We start from the raw sequence: 20,401 nt of genomic DNA on the forward strand, positions 1-20,401 counted from the left end.
ATATTATGAAGTCGACTAAAAATTTTGTATAGGAGTATTTTTGTTGAAATTTTCTAGTCATTTTGATTGATTGTTTTCAAATTAATAAACGAAAATTATATTAGTCTTACATTAGACACATGTTTATTTCAGAATAAACCGTGTTATATTGTCTATTTATGATTAAAGCTATTAAATATTGATTAAAACTAAGACGTTGTTATATCTTATTGATTAAATATTAGACACTATCAAATATTGATTATGACTAATAATTTTTATAATTAAAAAAATTTATTGATATTTAAAAACTGAAATTTAAAATTTAATTTTGTAAAATTAAATCTAATATTGAAATAAAGAAACTAAGTGAAAGATGACAAAAGGGAAGAAGAATGATAATTTTGAAATAATATCAGATTTAGTACATAACTAAAATAATATCAGATTTAAAATGTTAAAAGTGTAAAAAGACCAAATTGCCCAAACCCTCAAAACCCCTCAAAAGGGCATTTTCGTCTCAAAATATCATTTTTGATATTAACCCTTAGTCCAGGGACTACTAGTGATATTTTTAAAGTCCAGGGACCATTTTCGAGATAAACCCATAGTCCAGGGACCATTTTTGAAGTTCACTCTTTTTTCTTTACCTTTTGTTAAGAGTATATATTATGCAACTTTTATATTAGAGTACATGTTTTCATGTTTCAAAATTTTAGTAATAACTTAGAGAAAATAAAATTTTGAAAAATAAAAAATTAAAATTAAAGCTACGAAAGGTAAGCCGGAAACTCAAATAACAATATTATATCATATACTGTATCAAATTGTAATTTGTTTCATGTTATTGCGAATTGAGCTAAAATCTCTAATACTATTTGTAAAGAAAAGAGAGAAAGTATTAACTATATATTTTTAATAATATTAAATAGATAAGTTAAAAACATGTAATTATTTGTAAGATCGAGGTTAGACATAATATTTTAAAAATTAAATATATAAAAATCGATAGGTTGAAGAGTAATGAATTAAAATTTAAATTATAAAATTCTTAAAATCAATGTAATAATTCATTTAGGTTAGTTACTATTAAAAATGAAACGTTTTTCTTTTTGATTGTCTCATTAAAAATGAAACGTTTCCTAAATGAAAACAACTCTATCTCTACTTTTTCATCTCTCTTACTTTACTCTTTATTTATTAATTCACAAAACAACACTACATAAAATCTCGTGCCGATTCCAAATGTTTCATGTTTAATCGGTCGAAGGGAGTATACAATATAGTAAATTTAATTTTTGTAGAATATATAGGGACTTAAGCGAATTTATAGCGACTTAAGCTAATAACTCTAATACTATAAAAAAATATTAACTATATATCTTTAAAATATTAAATAGATGGGTTAGAATAATGTTAGTATTATAATCATATTGAATTATGAACCACATAAAATAAAAAAGTGTAAACTCACTTAGTATTAATCCATCATATATCATATTTTATTTGTTGCATAGTGTAGTGAATTGAGCTAATAAGAAAGAAAAAAAGGAAACATTATGTATCTTTAAATCTATACATCTATAAAAGCCGAGTTTTGGACAATATTTTGAATATATATAAATTTTGGGAATAATTATAAATATTACTTAATAAGTTATGTTTATAATTTATGTAGCCAAGTGAAATGTTAATGCCATTAAATATATAACTATCTACTATGTAGTCAAATGAAGGATGTTAATGCCGTTAATTTGGTATAACTATAAATTAATATCCACTAAACTATAAATTAATGTCGGCTAAAAGTATCTGAATCATTTAGCTATTTTTTTTAACAATTTGTCTTTTGCCATAATTTATAAAGGAGACGGCCACAAAATTGGCTTATGGAATAGATTGCGCTGGTGCAGGACAAGAAAGGTGCAGGAGATGATAACTGGTGATAAAGAAGGGCACCCGAGCTAGATGGAGGCGGATAAAAGATGTTGGGAAAAAGGATAAGGTAGAGATGTATTGGAGTATTAAGGAGAAGTCGGAGGGTAATGTTTTAATATGAATAAGTTACTAATACCTAATAAATTGTTTGTTAGCGATACATTTTTAATTAATTGACCCAATTATATAGGTGAAGGGTTTACATGATTATTTTTTTATGAGACATATATGATATAACAAATTCTTATGGATTTATGTGATGACTAAGATTAATGTGATGAATTTATTATTTAATTTAATAAATTACTCCCTCCGTCCGCCATTAAATGCCTCATATTTGACCGACACGGATTTTAAGAAATTGTTTGACTTTATGAAGTAAAGTGGGTAGAAAAGTTGGTGGAATGTGAGACTTACTATTATATATTGGTTTTGTTACTATTATATATTGGTTTTGTAATAAAATGTGAATGAAATGAGTTAGTGGAATGTAGGGTACACTTACCAATTATGGTAAAAGTGAAATGAGACATTTATTGGCAGACGGACGAAAAAGGAAAAATGAGACATTTAATAGCGGACAGACGGAGTAGATCTTTGAAATTGATAAAATATGAAGGTAGATTATATTTATTATATTTTTCTATGACAATGGCTTCCATATTTTGAACATTATAAATTGTATATTAATAATTTAATAGTGATGGTGTTAGACATTAAATTTTACTATGTATTGTTTAAATAAGATTGTTCTTTTTATATCCAAAAACGTTTTAATCAATATATGTTTTTTGTTGTTTTAATATAATTTTAAGTATTATACCTATTGAATTGAGAAAAAATGTTTTGTCAACTGAGTAGTGTTTCATCGTCTTCTTATTTTAGTATTTTTATTGCACGGAATGTGTTCAAATAAATAATAAGCCTAATTTTTGTAATTAAAATTTGAAGATAATCCATAATAGAAATATTTAGGAATAAATAGAATATATAAGAAAAAAGTAGAGAATTCTAGAAGAGAAAAAAGTAGGATGAAAACTTTAGAACAAATACATATGCAGTTTATATATATGCCTATTGTAAATATTTTGTAGATGTTAAGTTTTTCGCAAGTTTAGTTTTTTAGTTTCAAATTCGAGTGATGATAAAGTGATATATTAAATTAGTTTGCGTAAAATTAATTGAACCGTGCATCGCACGGGAGTAGATACTAGTTATTTTTATGATCGAGATTTGAGTGTAACATTTCAAAATTAAAAATTTAAAGAAATTAAAAGTTTTAAAAGTAAATTATTAAATCAAAATAGTAGACTCAAGTAGTGCTAAATATATTGTATACTAGTGTCATTTTGTTGCATGTTACGGCAAGTTGAGCTAAAAACGCTAATATTTGTAAAGAAAACTTTAACTATTACATTATCTTTAAAATATCATATCAATGAGTTAAGACAATGTGATTATTTCTTGATTAAAGATCAATTGTAATGTTAAAATAATTAAGAATAAAAAGAATTAAAATATTGGAAAGTAAATAATTAAAATTATAATATTACTAAATTCAAAATCCTAAACTCAATTAGTATTTATATATCGTATATCAGATTTTAGTTTGTTTCACGTTATAATGAATTTTAATGTATTATAGAAAAAGAGAAGATATTAATTATATAAGGTTCGATTGTAAGTTTGCAACTTTCCAAAAAGTTTAAAAATAGAAGAAAGGATGTTGGATAGTAAAAAATTCATATCAAGATTATGAGATTATTAAAATCAAAACTGTAAATTCAGTTAGTAATAACACATCATATATTAAATTTTAATTTTATCTCATAGAAATAGTAAATTGAGCTTTTAATTACAAGACAATATACTTATACTAAAGAAAAAGGGAAAATATCTAACTATATTACTTAAAATATTATATAGATGGGTAAGAAGAAAAAGGGGAAATATCTAACCATATTACTTAAAATATTATATAGATGGGTAAAGAAGATGTGATTATTTTTTTGATCTAGGTTTGACTGTAACGTTTTAAAAATTGAGAATCAAGAAATACTAGTTTAGCAAAAAAATTAAGAATCGAGAAACTAAGAATTAAAAATGAATATGATATTTCATATTTTGTAAGTTGGTATCATGATTGTGGAAATTCTAATCTTTTAGCTCCATATTAGTAGGAGATAATTTCTTGAAATATCCATACATTAGAAATGCTTCGGTGGATCCTAGCTCCGCAAATTACAGACCACAATAGATGATTTGATTACTATTATATTAAACGTATAATATAATTTTAATCCTGCAATCATAAACCTTTGAAAACATCTAATCAGTTTGCAAAATAATATAATTTTTTTAATTAAATCAATAACTTAACATATTTATTATATTCTAATTACGATATCACAGACTAATTATTAGAAAAAAAGTGTTTTAAAAAATAAAATAAAAATATTAATAAAAGTAAAAAGTTTAAGATAAAATAAAAAAATAAAACACACATACAGATATTATAATTAGAATTTATAAGTATTTTAGCTTATAAATCTAATTGAATTTTAAAATATATTTGAGTGTTTAAATTCAAAAAGAGTTACATAATACTATATGCATGGTGCAAAAATTAAGATATCATTAAAAAAAGAAAAGAAATAAACACGGAGTAGCAAATTTGCATGCATATCGAAATTTTGTTTTTAAAATTTGTCTCTTGAGTTTTTACTTTTTATTGGGACTATGACGTAACTGAAGTGTAGTTAATGCGTAATTTTTGTTCAAATTTGAAAATGGAGAAGAGAGGGAATTCTCAATTCTGAATTAAGAGGGTTGTTAAAGTCTTTTACTTACTACAATTAATATTTTAATGTATAATTATTACTAAAGTAACCTTATGTGGTTAACGTTGTTTAGCATCACCCATTTTTAAAAACTACACAAATACTCCCAAATTACTTTTGGCGACACCTAAATTTGATATTAACGAGAGAGAGTCCCCCATCTAATAATAGCAAAGTTGGTTGTATTTTAGCGACGTTTTCCCCTCTCTTATCCGAAAATCTTGATTTAGAAAGAAACATGACATTTGATCCATCATGTGGCTTCACTTTCCTCACAAAAACTTATCACTATCACCTTCTTGAACCACTCCAAATTCCCAACTGATCAGTTCTTTTCCTGCAACAAAAAGTTGAAAATGAAAACTAGCTCATGATGTTCAATAAATTCAAGATAAATCTACTCATTGGTGAGATTTGTTTGTGGACATCAATGGACGTATTCATGAAAGATGAAGATGGTTTGAGGCAGTCTGATCGCTCCAAAACCGCATCCCTTAAATCACCATACACAGACTCAGGGGGCTTGGATTTCGGTGATGTTTTTGGGGGGCCGCCACGGCGAGGTGGCGGGCCACATCTTCACGGTGATGATTTCTTTGATGACATATTTAGAGGCCATGAATCGTATAGTTCGCCATGGAGAACTCATCATCGTCACACCTCAAGGTACTACTATAAAACTGTGTTTTCATTTGTAAAGATGATCAATCAAGATGTTCGAAATACTACTACTAAAATATAGTAGTAAAACCTTTTCTTTTCCTATCTCTTATATGTAACAGTTTTCCAGCCAAATCTAGCAAATTAGTTGTGGAATTTCCTACATTTTCTTCAACAAGTGATCATGCTTTGGAGCATAAGAGCAAGAGATTCTCAAATGATAAAAATGGAGGGCTAAATTATGGAGTTCATCAAACCTCTCATAGAAGAAATGATGATGTACCAAACATTGGAAAGGATTTGAATAGTCAGAGCAATAGGTATCATTTCAGTGCTGATAATGTGAAGGGAGGCTTTGCCAAGATATTCAACAATGAAACAGATTTAATCCCAAAATCCTATGTTAAGATGCAAAGTCAGAGTTGCAGGTGGACGGATATAGGAGTCAACCTAATGGAAAATCATAATCAAGTAAGTTTGAAAAAATTGATACTATACAGAAAATTATTAAATAAATCATGAAAAATGATCAAATTTAGTTAGTCTTGCACTTTTCAAAATCTGAAACGGTGGAAATTTTGCGATTATTCTGTCAGTCTCCTCTCCGGTAAAATATGCGATCCTGATTTTAAACAACCACCCATGACCCATCATATAACCATATATCACAAATAAGTTGGCATACTCATAACACTTTTAATTAAGTGCTTAAAACCAGTTGCAACATCATCGCATATTAATGTAATTGAGATTTCATCTTCTGTGATTTAATTTTCGGTTTTTGAAAAGTATAGGATGGACTATATATCGTGATTATTTAATTGGCAATTTTTCTTATCTTTAATATTTATTTAAACTTTTAATAGAAGGATGAGAGTTTAAGAAAGGTGAAACCACAAGAATGGCCTTCAGCAAGTTATGCAAGAAACGATGCTAATTGTATCAATAAGAAGAACGCATATTCGTCAGGTTGGTAACATATAGTACTATCAATTGTTAATGTTTTTCCTCTATTTTGAGTGTCTGACAGATGATTTCACTTTTAGAGTCACCACGCGTGGATTCTAAGATATTAGAGGAAGATTCGAACGACCCTTTTGAAGACTTCTTCGAGGTTAAGTGTTGTCTTTTTTTATGGAACTTCATGTGCATTGTGCAAGAACATATATAGAATGGGTACTGGTCTAGGACCCACATTCGAAAGTGGTACCAGATTTCTTGATATATTTTTAATTACTTTTGAGATGTTGGTTTTAACAGTTGAAGGAGTTGCATGATGATCTTGAACAAGCTACACCATGTGAGGACACTATAGTAAGTATTGATATATATGTAATTACCAAGTTCCTCACCAGGTGTGATCCATTACTAATTTTCTTAAGTTGGGTAACTATGCTAACTCATCAATGCAGTATATTAAAAATGTCAACACAATAACATTGAACTGTCAACATAAACTTAGTTGATATTTTAATACACTGTGTTGACATTTTAAATATAAAATGTCAACACATTATATTAAAATGTCAATACAAATTTGTGTTGACATTTAACGTGTTCGTGATGACATTTTTAATACACTGCGTTGATGAGTTAGTAAGTTAGCAGTATACAAAATGTTAGCATTGTAATGCACCCTAGTTACTCACTATATATGATGCATTGCAACATATACTAATTGATATGTAAAGTTGTTGCAGCAGACGCAGGCTGATGCTAAAATTCGACAGTGGTCAGCAGGGAAGGAAGGGAACATTAGGTCTCTCCTGTCAACCCTACAATATGTGAGTTAGTACTATATTATTAACTCTTAATTAATTTAACAATCAAATAGCTAGTACATGTTTTAACTATTAATTTTGTGACGAAGGTTCTTTGGCCGGGAAGTGGATGGCAGCCAATCGCGTTGGTGGATCTAGTCGAAGAGAATCCGGTGAAACGAGCTTATCAGAAAGCATTGCTCCGCCTACATCCAGATAAACTTCAGCAGAAAGGCGCTGCTTCTCATCACAAGTATATTGCCCTTCAAGTTTTTGATATTCTTCAGGTATTTACTACTACCACTACTTGTCTATTTTTTATCTGCCAAAATTCCACTATAATTTTGGTCATATTTTTTTTCATTTTAGATACCGACATAAATTTTCTTTTCTGGGTTTAAAAATATATTTAGAGTTCTTGAACTGTCTAGAGATCACGTGAAATGTGAAGATTTGCCTTCATTTTTGATACAGGAAGCATGGGACCATTTCAACAACACTTGTCCAATTTAAGTACTAACCATTCATGCAGCCATGTATGTATACTAGCTCGGTCCAGCATAGTGCAGAATGCATATATCAATCTTTTTTATTTATGACAAAGCAAAAATAAATGTAAACTAAATGAATACCACATGTATAGTGCACGTTAATTTGCTTGGAATGTTTATAAAATTGTTTCCATACAATGCTTTTTTTATTATATCACAATAACAAACATATTGTTTAAGAATACAAAATTAAAACGCACTGCGTTGGAACAGATATTTGAATTACTATGTTTTCTCAATACATGGTAGTCGCATGTAAACATTAATCCCACAATATAATACAATTATAAAAAGGAGATATATATGGATAACGACAAAATCTATAGTTAAATTGATCCACACCAATTTTATTTAAATTAATTTGTGATTGATTAGATTGTTTTTACTTAAATAAATTGATCGTATCCTGAAAATTAATCTTGTTGTAAAACTATAAATATTAAATTGAAAACTTAATTCCTTATAAATTATTAAAAAATAATTATTGTATATTCATTGTAGTAGGAGTATTATTTAAAAACTCATTTCAATTAGAAATACCTAAGAGCTAACCATGCCATTGCTCAAAAGTCAAAACTATAAACATTCGTATATTTTAGTGCAATACAATTCACCTATTCATAATCAGAAATTTTATTATACTAATAATGTATAATTAGGTGAAATGAAAATAGGAAAAAGGATAAAAAAAACGAAAGAAACATGATGGGCCCACTCCGCCGTTAAAACATGACTGCACGTGTCGTCGCACGCACGAAAAGTCCCCACGCGGCGCCCCGCATATCCCACTCCACGCGCCAACTCCATTACCCCCAAATCCAAATCCAAACAGAATCAAATTCACCGCAGAATTTATCTTCTTCGAATCACAACAACAATGTGCCCCCGCTGAAACTCCTAAACCAATTCCGCCCTAATAAAAACTTCATCTTTCTTGATTACCAATGGAATCCGAGCTCAAAGAGCTTAATGCCGCCCCCGCTGCCCCTCCGCAGCCCGAATCCGATTCCCGCCCGCTCCTCAAACCCGAATCCGCGAACCCGGTTTCCAGCCCTAGCACCAGCATCGACGAACTCGAGAAAAAGTACGCTCCCTATGTCCGCTTCGATGTGTACGGCCCAATGGGGCGCGGGGACCTTCCGTTGGTGGAGAAGTTTCTACTCGGATTGGCACTCATCTTTCTGCTTCCGGTGAGGGTGGCGGCGGGGACGGCGATTGTGGTGTTTTATTACTTGATCTGTCGATTTTGCACGGCGTTTTTAGCTCCGAATAGGGAGGATGAGCAGGAGGATTTCGCCCACATGGGCGGCTGGCGGAGGGCGGTGATTGTGCGGAGCGGTAGGTTTTTGTCCAGGGTTTTGCTCTTCGTTTTCGGGTTTTATTCGATTTCGGATACAAGTGGCGGTGGTGAGGTTGATGGAGCGGTGATCACTCAGGTACTTCATTTTTTTTTGTCTTTTTGCTGATGTTTAATGGCTTGATTTTTCTTGCAATTGATGTGCTCGTTTGATTTTTAGTGCTTTTGTTTAGTTAGGTGTAGTATGGTATTATTGCCTTAGATTGAATTAGTATTAAATTATTTGTTTTAATGAATTTGGGCATTGCCTGATGCGTTTTGTTGCATCTGAGCTTACTCAATTGCTTGTTTTTCCTGCTTCACAATGGAGTTTTGTCTAGAGATACAATTAGCTTTATGTGATTGTGGAAACAACATTGTGTGTGTAATGAATTGGTGAAAGAGATGAGTGGAATGGCATTGGGTGAAATGTGTTACTCCTAGAAAAGCTAAAGTGGATGTCTAAATTATGTTTCAGCATTCCAGAAGTACTAAACTAGCCGAGACATTATCTGAGATGGGAATCAGTTTGCTTCAAAACAAACAAAGAGATAATTTCCTGCCTTGCTTACAGGGCATGCAGATAATGTTCTGGGGAAGAGAAAATCAGTTTTTTCTTTAGTTTTCTTTGTGGTCCGACTGATAATTGCGGTAGTTACCAAAAAATGAAAGGGCAGTGTTTCAGGAGATGGGCTTAAATTGCAAAATGGGCAATTTTTTTAGGGCCAGGGGGAGTAAGATTTAGCATTTCACTGACAGATGTGGTGATGAGGTGTCTTAAGTTGGTAATACACTCTTGAAAAGGCTGTTTGTTTGAGATTTTCTGTACTTAGTCTTTTCTTTATGATGAGTTTATAAAGATGATGTTACAATTAGCATATAATCATTTGATTAGTAGATCACATTTTTTACTGATTGGTTGCTTGCATCATAATTATTTTTTTGATAAGATTTGCTTCCTGAAGATTCAGAAAATATGTCTGGCTATGTGATCATCTTAATTTGACTAATGAGTTTTTTCAATGTTTTCAGTCTGCAGATAGTAATGAATCATCTGAAGTGTTGGAAGGATATGGGGCTATTGTATCCAACCATGTATCTTACTTAGATATATTATATCATATGTCTTCTTCTTTCCCAAGCTTTGTTGCCAAGGTGAATTAATACTTAATACTCCCTGTTATAGTAATATGTATGTCTTTCACAGGCGTATTTAACTCAATGCAATGCTAACATGCCTATTGTCTTCTTTGTTGATTTGCTGCTGTAGAGATCTGTGGCTAAACTTCCTCTTATTGGTCTTGTAAGGTGGGTTCTTATATTTCAATACGTAACAGAAAACCTATTGTTTGCTTCTCCAATATGTAAAAAATACAAGTGAAATCAAATTCCTACATGCTCCATGTGCTGTTTATTGTAACACATTTCAGTTCACATTTGTGAATGTGATTGCATCAAATTATGGAGTTCCAGTATTATGGGGTTTAAGATATAGGAATTTAGGGTCTTTTGAGTTTTTGCATGAATAATCCTTTTGCCAACCCACTAGGAACTGTAACTGCTTTTGTGTCCCACTTTTAGATTATTTTTGCAATCTAATATGCCCGGTAACACTGACATTTTCATTGTAAAAAGTACAGTACTATTTTTTTCTACTTTGACATCTTAATGGAGCAGGATTAGTGTATTTATTCAAGCATAGATCTTGCTCACCCACTTTCTTTTCTCATATATGAACCCATATATTATTCCAAGATGCATGCCGCAGGTGTAACTATTTACCTTATCATTTTCTCATTACAGCAAGTGTCTCGGTTGTATCTATGTGCAGCGTGAATCAAAGTCATCAGATTTCAAAGGGGTTTCAGGTAAATCTTCTTTCACTGCACCAAGTGATAATTTGGCTGTAGATTATAAACTTAAGGAAGTAATCCTGGGATGGGTGGAAAGGAACAATAAATCCATTTTTATGATGAAATGCTAGTTTAGTTTGTCACCTTAGTGTGTCTGACAAAATAAAAAGAAACCTACGTGAACCACACGAAATTCATTACCATTATAGTCAACCCTTAAGAGTAAAGGCTGTTCAATGAGATCACTCAATTCAAGGCAACAAAGCTAATCTAATTCCTGTAAAAGATAGTTACTTCAAATCAGAAACTTTACTAGTACTATTTATGTGAACATGCGAAAATCTGGTGTGCACAGGGCATGTTTTCTGACTGTACTAGCCTGGATCCAATTATTTTATACTGGAGGTGTCTTTGTTGTTTTGCAGGTGTTATCACTGAACGAGTTCAAGAAGCTTTTCAAGATAACTTTGCTCCAAAGATGCTACTTTTCCCAGGTTATCTTTGTGATGACATTTATATCTTCTGGTTTTTGCTCCCTTTCCAGACTATTACTGTTGACTTAGTTAATCACTCTGATCCATGCCTTTAAAGAATGAGATTGTAGTGAGAAATAAAGATACATTTTCTGAATAATCAGTTCTGCATGATTTTATGACAATACAATGCATATTCATGGCAATATTTTCTTCTGTGGTATACTGGCAAATGAATCAAAAGGTAGCATTGTAAATTGCTTCTTAATCTGTCATTTTGGAGTAGTTTGTAAAATTTGCTTATTCCCTCATTAGATGGATTTCACTATCTTAGATGTTCTAGTTATAAGAGAAGCTCTAGTTTGTCTAACTAGTTTTTTTGTCTTTTAACAGAAGGCACAACCACAAATGGCGACTACCTCCTCCCATTCAAGAGTGGTGCTTTTTTGGCAAAGGCTCCAGTAGTTCCTGTCATTTTAAGATATCCCTATCAAAGATTTAGTCCTGCATGGGACTCAATATCTGGGGTGAGTTATTCTATTGTGCGCTGATGGAGTTCAGTATTTAGTTCTCTCGGTGAGATATTCATCTCTACATATGCTCTAGATCTGCCCTGGTAGAAAGTTAAATTTGTTGGTGAAATTTCTTCTGTTCAATTTGGGTTTAATTTGTTATTTTTACTCTCAATCTGTATGAGACTGTTATGTTATCTTTTGACCCCATAAAAGTGAAAACCTAACGCCGATAGAAGAAATCACTGGTCTTTATGATCTCTAAATATTCAGCTTTGGTGGGATTTTCCAGACAGTTGTCCGTCCTTATATACTTCAGTGGTTACCAATGACAAGGAGTGGTTTTTATTCTGAACTTTAGTTGTTACTAATGACCATGGAAATGCTCTTGCTTGTGTGCAGTCGCGGTCCAAATAGTCCCATTACCGTGCTCATGATGTTTATATCTTTCACAGGTGCGCCATGTGATTCTTCTTCTATGCCAGTTTGTGAATTACATTGAAGTGAAAAAGTTACCAGTTTATCACCCCTCAGAACAAGAAAAGGCAAATCCCAAACTTTATGCTGAAAATGTGAGACAGCTGATGGCTCGAGAGGTATCTATTTTCTGAACATCAAGCTATTATTATTAAGTGTCAAAATTAGCATCAATTGGTTGCTTGTGTGGAATCATATAAAATTCCTTTTTCTAGAGTCCACTGTCATTTCTTGCATTGATGAATCGGGCTCCCACTATTACTTGACCAAATAACAGGATGTCTAGCAATTGACTACATCATATCATATGTTACTGAAAATAATTATTACTGTACTTAATAGGCAGAAGCTTATAAAAACTGAACACTGAGGCCCAGTTTTTGTTTAAGGAATTTCCGTTTACTACATTTATCTGAAAGGAATTTCTCGTTGCTCTTATGTTGCAGGGCAATCTGATTCTTTCAGATATTGGATTAGCAGAGAAACGAGTCTATCATGCTGCTCTTAATGGTAATATAAGTATGCCTACTGTTTTGCATCAGAAAGAGGATTGATAAATTCATCGCCTTGCTTTGAATGTTTAGTTAGTCCATTTGTTTGCTAAAAACTGCCAGAGACTTACCTGGAGCCACAATCTATTAGAATTATGTTAAGATCTGTAACTATTTTATACACAAAATGATGGTCCGAATGAGATGTTATAATGCTTCTTGTTCATCGTGTTTTTGTCTCTGTATCACTAATTCTTCATTTCATGCATGGCCTAGAAATAATAATAGCCCTAGAAGCCTCTGGTTAAAACTGTGGCTAATCTGAATGGATCTCTTTGGTTGTTCCTGCAGGTTTATTATGTGAAAGATAACCCGAGTCCGACGTGTATATATTCATATAATGAATGTATTTTTTGACCCCATAAAAGTGAAAACTTAACGCTGATAGAAGAAAATCACCGGTCGTCTATATGATCTCTAAATATTCAGCTTTGGTGGGATTTTCTCTGTGCTCTCTTTGTTCATATATTAGGCAGCATTACTTAGAAGTGATCATGGAAAGCTCGGTAGGCAGTGGACATGGCCATGGGGCTATTACTTGCGAAAGTTTCGTTTATTTGATTGTTGCAACGTAAATTATAGCAGTTGTGTATATAGCCGGGAAACCTCATTCTTTGATTATATCTAACAGCTTCTTCTACTAGTTTAGGTTGTCGGATTCGAAGTTTAAACTGTTATAGAATCTTAGTTTCACTCACAGCTAACAGTCTTTCAAAGCCTCAACAGTGTATCAAATTGGGGATTATGTTGTGATAGTTTTTGAAGTTAGAATCATGTTTTGTTGTTGCATCATAATTTTACCCTTGAAAAGCAGGCAGGATATGATACATTACTTATTCCAAATTTCTGTATGTGACGAACTCTTTCTCTCTCTTGAGTTCACGTTTCGATTTTGCTCGGCTATTGGTCGATGGAGGAGGAGACGACGATAGTAACGCAGGCGGAGGGATAAATTTGTAACAAGATTCAAAAATTGAGATTTAGTGTTGAATTATGTATATATTCTCAAGTGTAGATAGTAAAGAAGTAATAATGCAGAGGTCTAATTCTAATATGTTTGTGTATTGAAATGTTTGGGACATACAATAAATGTTAAGCGTTAAACACAGTGGGATACAATGTATAGAACCAAGGTTCTGATGTAACAACTCCAACATGCGACCTGGAAAATAAACCATGACAGTTACAGTTCTTTTGTCTTTTCCATATGTTCTCTTCTTCCTCTTATTGATTTTAAATACAAACATCACCAACAATCATATTTGTGGAAGCAACCTTGTCGACAAGGAAAATAAGCAGATCGTTCTTTATAATGTGATGTTTGCGTTTCTTCTACCTAAACTATGACCGAATAATATTTAGAGGAAAAGGAGAAATGTTCTTTATGAACTTTTCTAAAAGAGTGAACTACATCGATGGTATTTGATCTTTCATTATAAATGGTATCTGGTGTTTATTTTATATCGTTTTTGTTACCCCATGAAAAAATAGTCCTAGGTACCAAATATGTGATTTTTTTGTTATGGGAGATATTTTTGGGAATTTAAATTAAATAGTATCAGACATGTGATTTTTTTTCTACCTTTTTTTATTTCTTTTTTTCTTCTTTAGTTTCTTCTTTTTTCTTCTCTCTCCTTTTTCTTCTTTCTTTTTAGTGTTTTATACGTACATCTAATTGCATTCATAATATAAATCAAGAAAAATATCTAATTAATTTAATTATTTGAAGTAATTAAATCAATTGAATATTTTTATACTCATTTTAGGGTTGAAACACCTAACTAAAAAATATTCAAATCTTTTTGTTATGAATAAAATTCATAATTTTAAATTTTTATTAAGGCCATATTGATTAGTTATTTATTTAATATAAAATAATAATAATAATAATAATAATTATTATATTATATTATATTATATTATATGATTCATAATTTAAATAATTATACTACGGTTATTGATTAATTACTACTAGTTTTTAGTATTATAACAATAATATTATTATAATAATTAAATATAATTATAACTATAATTATAATTAAGTATATTTGAACGATATTAAAAATTAATTACTATTTATTTATAATATTAAAATAATAATTTTAATATTGATTAGTAATAATAGTATAAAGAGTTAGGAGAATGAGATATTATAATATCACTTTTGGTACTAGTTTTGTATATATGCCCAAAATATCATCTATGACACAAATGGGAAAATGTACTTGTTTAGAGGGCATTTTGGGGGTGAAATTCACATCAGGTACAAAAAATGTGATTAATAAATATGTACCAAAATCGATATAAAATAAAGATCAGGTACATTTTATGTGCGAAAGTGAAAGATCAGATACCATTTATGTAGTTCACTCTTTCTAAAATATATTCTGATCATACACCATAATGAGGCTTCAAAAACCGCACAACAGCGAGAAAAGAGTTGGGATGGAGGTAGCAACCGTAGAGTGAGAGGTTGATTTATGAGGTTTTCGTCTTTCGACAGTATTGATCGTAGACCGACAATAGAGTATCGACCCCTCTCAACCCTACCTAGCATTGTCCTTAATAGCAAGTGTGATGACTGAGACATATCCTGAGAGGGTAAGAGGGCAATATCTATGTTGTTTTTACAATTTTTAGTGGGACAAGATATAATTATTTTTATAATTTATATTGTATAATTTAATTTATAAATAACTTCAATAAAAATAAAAGTGTGACGATAGTCGGCCCTCCCATGAGATCCTCTATCTCATAATTTTGTGTCTCACAATGTCCCACAAATAATTTATCTATTTTAATAGCAACATTTGTTTTGAAATAAATTTTTATATTGCACAATACATTATGATTAATATTATAGTAAAAAATAATTATAATTCATAAAAATTACACCATAATTTAGGAATATTTTGATTGAAACTAATTCTTTTTGTTGATTATTCTAAAAATGGTGTGCAATTTTTTAAAATTCTCCTTTTTTGTAAAATGTTGAAATTATTAGTGTAACTGTGCAACGATGGAGTGAATTCCATTATCAGTGAAAAACACTAGTTACTTTTTGAATCATGTGTTAACAAATTTTGATTGACCATCAAAATCAATCCAAACATCATCACACTTTGGATGACCCTAATCCCGAGCACGATCACATCTAATCATATTGGATTCATTTTAGTCCGTTTTGTGCGGATAATTGTGGTGACATATCATTGGTTGACCAAACACATACTCCTATAAAGCATGAGCATCAGATAATAATGCATCCATTTCTTTTCTTTACAAGTAGACCAACACCACAATCATTCATCAAGCACTACATGTGATCAAGCCCACATATTACGCTCACTTAACAACAAAACAAAATATACAAACCCCCCAAATCATTTCCACAAATCCAATCTTTGAATTTCTTTATTTCATCTCATAACCAACTTATAATGTCTAATAATTCACTGTATTATTGCCAAGACCAAGTTGTCTGGGGCCACTATTAAATCACAAATCTGAGTAAATCATGTTTCATAAAATAAGCAAGTTAATCAAGAAATGCAACCAAATCTTGCATCAAATTTCAGTAGATGCAAGAAGAAAAGTGATCTGATTTCAACAAAAGTGAGTTGCTGCATACTGCTAAAAACATTGAAAAAACTAATCTTTGATTAAGAAACATCAAAAAGTTCACACATGGAGGAATATCATACTAGTCTATAATGACCTTGATCACAATTCAAAAAATGAGAACAAATATCTACATGTAATAGTACCCCAAGCAACTTAAAATGGGGCCAATTATAATAGCTAAAAGCATGAAAAGATCAAATGAAAGGCCAGACAGAAACAATATGAATGAATTATCCAACCTAGAGACGAACCGATACAAGCTTTATGGGTCAAGGTTCGTCTCCGAATGAGAGTCTTCCATGAAAACTAAAACTTGAGCAGAACTAGGCATGCCCTTTTAAGCCTGCAGCAAGAGCAAGGAAAGCTAACGAGTGTTGCCACTTCCTAGGGTGAGCTCAAGATCGTCCATTCCCACCTCATGGATTCTCTCACCTTCCCACGGCTTCACTGCCATACTCTCAAAGTCGAATTCAGCAGCCTTGCCCTTATCCAACATGCCATCCTTGGAAGGAACGGGTTGAGCCACGGGTTTCATGAGATTGAAGGTGGGAGAAGTAGGGACCATGTTGGCAGCATTTGTATAGGCTTGGAAGTTCATCCAGCGGCAGGAATCAACAGTGGAGGTGTCGGACTCATCACACTCCGGAATGGTAGCTGGAGTGAAGCGATGGACACGGGTTGGGCTAGCCGGGGCAGAAGCAGCATAGAAGGGTATATTCAAGGCAGACATGGATTCTTTTGCAAGAGTCTCCAAGTTGAAAGTTTGCTTGGGGACTCTTGTTGGGGAGGAGAGGGGTGGGGTAACTGGGGCACTGTTGGATATTCGAAGAGGAGGCAGAGACGAAGGGAATGAGCTCATGAGGAAGGCGAATGGGTGTGACGAGGCATTCCCATCAAGACGGGATGGACTGGGGAAGGACGACGACGATGGACTTGGCTGGTATGAAGGAATGGGACTGGCAAAATAGGAAGATGGTGGGCTTGGATTTCTTGAAGAACTTGGAGTGATGTTGGTTGAGGTGCCTCCTATTTCCATTGGGATTGGCTTGCATCCCTATATCATAATTAGTCCAATTCAATCAAATTAACACCCAAACAAATAGGGATTTAGGCAGATTAACTGGTAATGCTCAAATTAGGAGATTGTAAACATTCACTAATTTATACTTCAATTATACTTCCAAAACTGAAAATTCTATTTAACTATATAACCCAAGTGCTAAATCCATTCCTAATTTTTCTGTACATTCAAATATGGAGCAAAAACATAACTAGAAAGTAATGGAAGAAACGAAATTTACAAACCTTTTCGTGTGGGGAAAAATAAATCTTTATGTAGAAACCAAGAAACAAGCATCACAATCAACAGATCCAAACAAAACCAAGAAAAACACACAATAAAATCCCAATTATCAACCAGAAGAAAATCAACCTTAAAAAAAACTAAAATCAAATTCTAATTTTCCATCAGAATGAAAAAGAAGAGTGAAAATCACCTTGCGATAGGTGGTGCCGTCGGGCTCAACGACCCAACCAGCCTCATTGCAGAGAGCTTTGAGAACTTCGTTGTTGTCGCAGTGCTTGGGCAGATTGTAATTCCCCTGCGCCCTCAGCCCTGTGTAAATCTTAGCTGCAATCGCCCTCCTCCTCCTCTCTCTCCTCCTGTTATTCTCCCTCTCTCTCCACGACGGCTTTCTCCTCCCCGAGCCGCCGCCGTCTGCGACGCCAGCTCCGGCAGCAACACCGGCGCCTGAGGATGAGGCTGTCGATCCTCCAGCTTCCCACATCATAATTCCCTTCTCGCTGTCTCTCTAGATCTGTGCGTGAATCGAATTTTGGGAGTGATGGAAGATGAGTTTATGCTTTATAATTGGGGGATGCAATGCTGATGAGGAATTAGCTTTGCCAAGTGTTGAATCAGAGAGTGTGTGTTTGTGACTTGTGTGTTCATATCATGAAATTAATGTGCATGTTTTTCTTTTTGCCTTTTTCTTTTATTTTACATTTTACAGAGATAAAGCAATAATTGAGGGAAAGGAATGTGGCACTGCAATTCAGCTTGTTGCCTCACACGCTTATTTTTCTTTGTATTCGATCTCGGTTCTGGTTCCACCCAAGGTTAACCGAGAATTGGCCCGAGGGGGTTCGCTTTGAACTAAAATCAACCGTTCCAATTCTAGTTTAAAATCCATCATTTTTTCTAAATGTTTTTTTTTTTTTTTTTTTTTTAAGTGTTTCTCTATTTTTTGGCTAAAATCGGCTTTCTTGTCGATTTATTGATACAACTTTTGTAATGATAACAGGTACCTAAATTGCGAAGCTCATTCCAATTCGGCTCGTTGACCACAATTTCGCTACCAAATTGTTTACCATCAATCCGATTCCAATTTAATCATGTAATCCTACTCATTTATATGGATTTTCTTTATAAATTTAAAACAAGATAAGTTCATAGTTATACTATTTGCTATAGGAATTTACCCATTTTACCTAGTACTAGTAGTTACTATTACTCCTTCCGTCACACAAAAGATGTCACACTTTCTTTTTTAGTTTGTCCCACAAAAGATCTCACATTTCCTTTTTGGTAAAAGTTCTCTCTCACATAAATATAAGGGCATCCACAATGGATGCCCTAGTGGAAGCCCCAGTGAGAGCCCTAGTGGTTGCCACGTCAGCATGCCCTATCTTTCTGCAATGGTGAAGCCCTAGTGGATGATGCCCTATCTCTTATCCACTTTTCATTTCAATTTTAATGTTATTTTTTTATATTTTCACATATTATAAATAGAAAAATTCAATACTAAATTAAATGAAAATCATGCATTACTTAATTTAAAAAAAAAATTATAAATTATATATTTAATTTTAATTAAATAAAAAATAGCAATATATAAATACAATATTATAGAACACAATAAATTTAAATAAAACACTTGCATTAATCGAATAAAATGAGTAAAGTATAATAAAGGTCAAAATAAAAAAAGTATGTTGAGTTTGGGACTTGAACACACATTCTCTATAATTTTCCCATATACATTTACCATTTGGCTAAATATAGATTATACATTGAAATCAAACAAATTTTTACATAAAGCAACAAAAAACTCTCTTTTAAGTGTAAAACTAATTGTCCCACATCGAAATCACAAAGAAATTTGGAGTTGAAAACCTATCTATAAAATTGTCATTTGTCCCACATCGAAGTCACAATGAAAGTTGGAGTTGAAAACCTATCTATAAAAGGTTTACTCAAGTAATGCAAAACTTGCTCATTTAGTGTGAAGGATTATATTCTATAAATATATTCTTTCACTAATTCACGGATCCTTCTTTTAGTATGGATCGTTGTGAAATTATAGTTTTTATTTCAAGTTAAAAAATGATTTTTTAATTTAAAAATCGATTTTTTGAATTAAAAATCGGTTTTTATAATTAAAAATCAATTTTTAATTTTTTTTTTTTTTAAGATCGGGCTCGCGCGTTTGGTCGCAATGGGCGCCCAATCTCGCGCCCGATCGATTGGGCTCGGGATCGGGCGCGACCGAGGGCTACAATGGATGCCCGACCGCGCCCGAGCCCGATCTCGGCCGATCGGGCGCGCGATCGGGCATCCATTGTGGATGCTCTAAAAATTATATTTTCTCTCTGCATTTAACATACAAAACAAAACCTCCTAAAATCTCGTGTCATCCCACAAGTGTGACATCTTTTGTGGGACGGAGGGAATACTATCTTTGTTTTAAAAAAAATCTATTTTTATCATTTTGTTTTATCTCTCAAAACTAGTTAACTTTTCATTTTGTATAAATTTTTTATTAATGAGATGGACTATATTTTCAAC

The 20,401-nt window shown here is 32.3% G+C and overlaps 3 protein-coding genes across 7 annotated transcripts; 2 read left to right on the forward strand and 1 right to left on the reverse strand.

Moving 5' to 3' along the window:
• Positions 1–5,032: 5,032 nt before the first annotated feature.
• On the forward strand, positions 5,033–7,866 carry LOC125220077 (uncharacterized). Of its 4 annotated transcripts, none has more exons than XM_048122200.2 (8): positions 5,033–5,423; positions 5,540–5,888; positions 6,284–6,386; positions 6,464–6,531; positions 6,678–6,731; positions 7,118–7,201; positions 7,288–7,464; positions 7,652–7,866. In XM_048122200.2, the coding sequence occupies exons 1-8, from the start codon at positions 5,128–5,130 to the stop codon at positions 7,688–7,690; spliced, it is 1,170 nt and encodes a 389-aa protein (XP_047978157.1). In that variant the 5' UTR covers positions 5,033–5,127; the 3' UTR covers positions 7,691–7,866. The 4 variants fall into 4 exon arrangements, with proteins under 4 accessions (XP_047978157.1, XP_047978158.1, XP_088912232.1 ...); XM_048122201.2 differs by having other exon boundaries at positions 7,121–7,201; XM_048122199.2 differs by having other exon boundaries at positions 5,034–5,423; positions 7,109–7,201.
• Positions 7,867–8,538: 672 nt separating this feature from the next.
• Positions 8,539–13,725, forward strand: LOC125222801 (lysophospholipid acyltransferase LPEAT1-like). 2 transcript variants are annotated; one of them, XM_048125618.2, is made up of 9 exons: positions 8,539–9,164; positions 10,097–10,219; positions 10,335–10,372; positions 10,868–10,932; positions 11,343–11,411; positions 11,784–11,917; positions 12,358–12,498; positions 12,826–12,889; positions 13,222–13,725. In XM_048125618.2, exons 1-9 carry the CDS (start codon positions 8,673–8,675, stop codon positions 13,239–13,241), a joined length of 1,146 nt encoding a protein of 381 aa, XP_047981575.2. In that variant the 5' UTR covers positions 8,539–8,672; the 3' UTR covers positions 13,242–13,725. The 2 variants fall into 2 exon arrangements, with proteins under 2 accessions (XP_047981575.2, XP_047981574.2); XM_048125617.2 differs by lacking the exon at positions 13,222–13,725 and having other exon boundaries at positions 8,540–9,164; positions 12,826–13,096.
• A 2,847-nt stretch (positions 13,726–16,572) lies between these two features.
• LOC125185431 (protein BRASSINAZOLE-RESISTANT 1-like) lies at positions 16,573–18,587 on the reverse strand. Its single transcript, XM_048081962.2, has 2 exons — positions 18,051–18,587; positions 16,573–17,608 (listed from the first exon to the last, which is right to left on the reverse strand). Exons 1-2 carry the CDS (start codon positions 18,342–18,344, stop codon positions 16,919–16,921), a joined length of 984 nt encoding a protein of 327 aa, XP_047937919.1. The 5' UTR covers positions 18,345–18,587; the 3' UTR covers positions 16,573–16,918.
• Positions 18,588–20,401: the final 1,814 nt, after the last annotated feature.

Source organism: Salvia hispanica, chromosome 1 (genome assembly GCF_029641045.1).
Source record: "Salvia hispanica isolate PSC_SH4W2 chromosome 1, Shi_PSC_v1, whole genome shotgun sequence".
Taxonomy (NCBI): Eukaryota; Viridiplantae; Streptophyta; class Magnoliopsida; order Lamiales; family Lamiaceae; genus Salvia; species Salvia hispanica.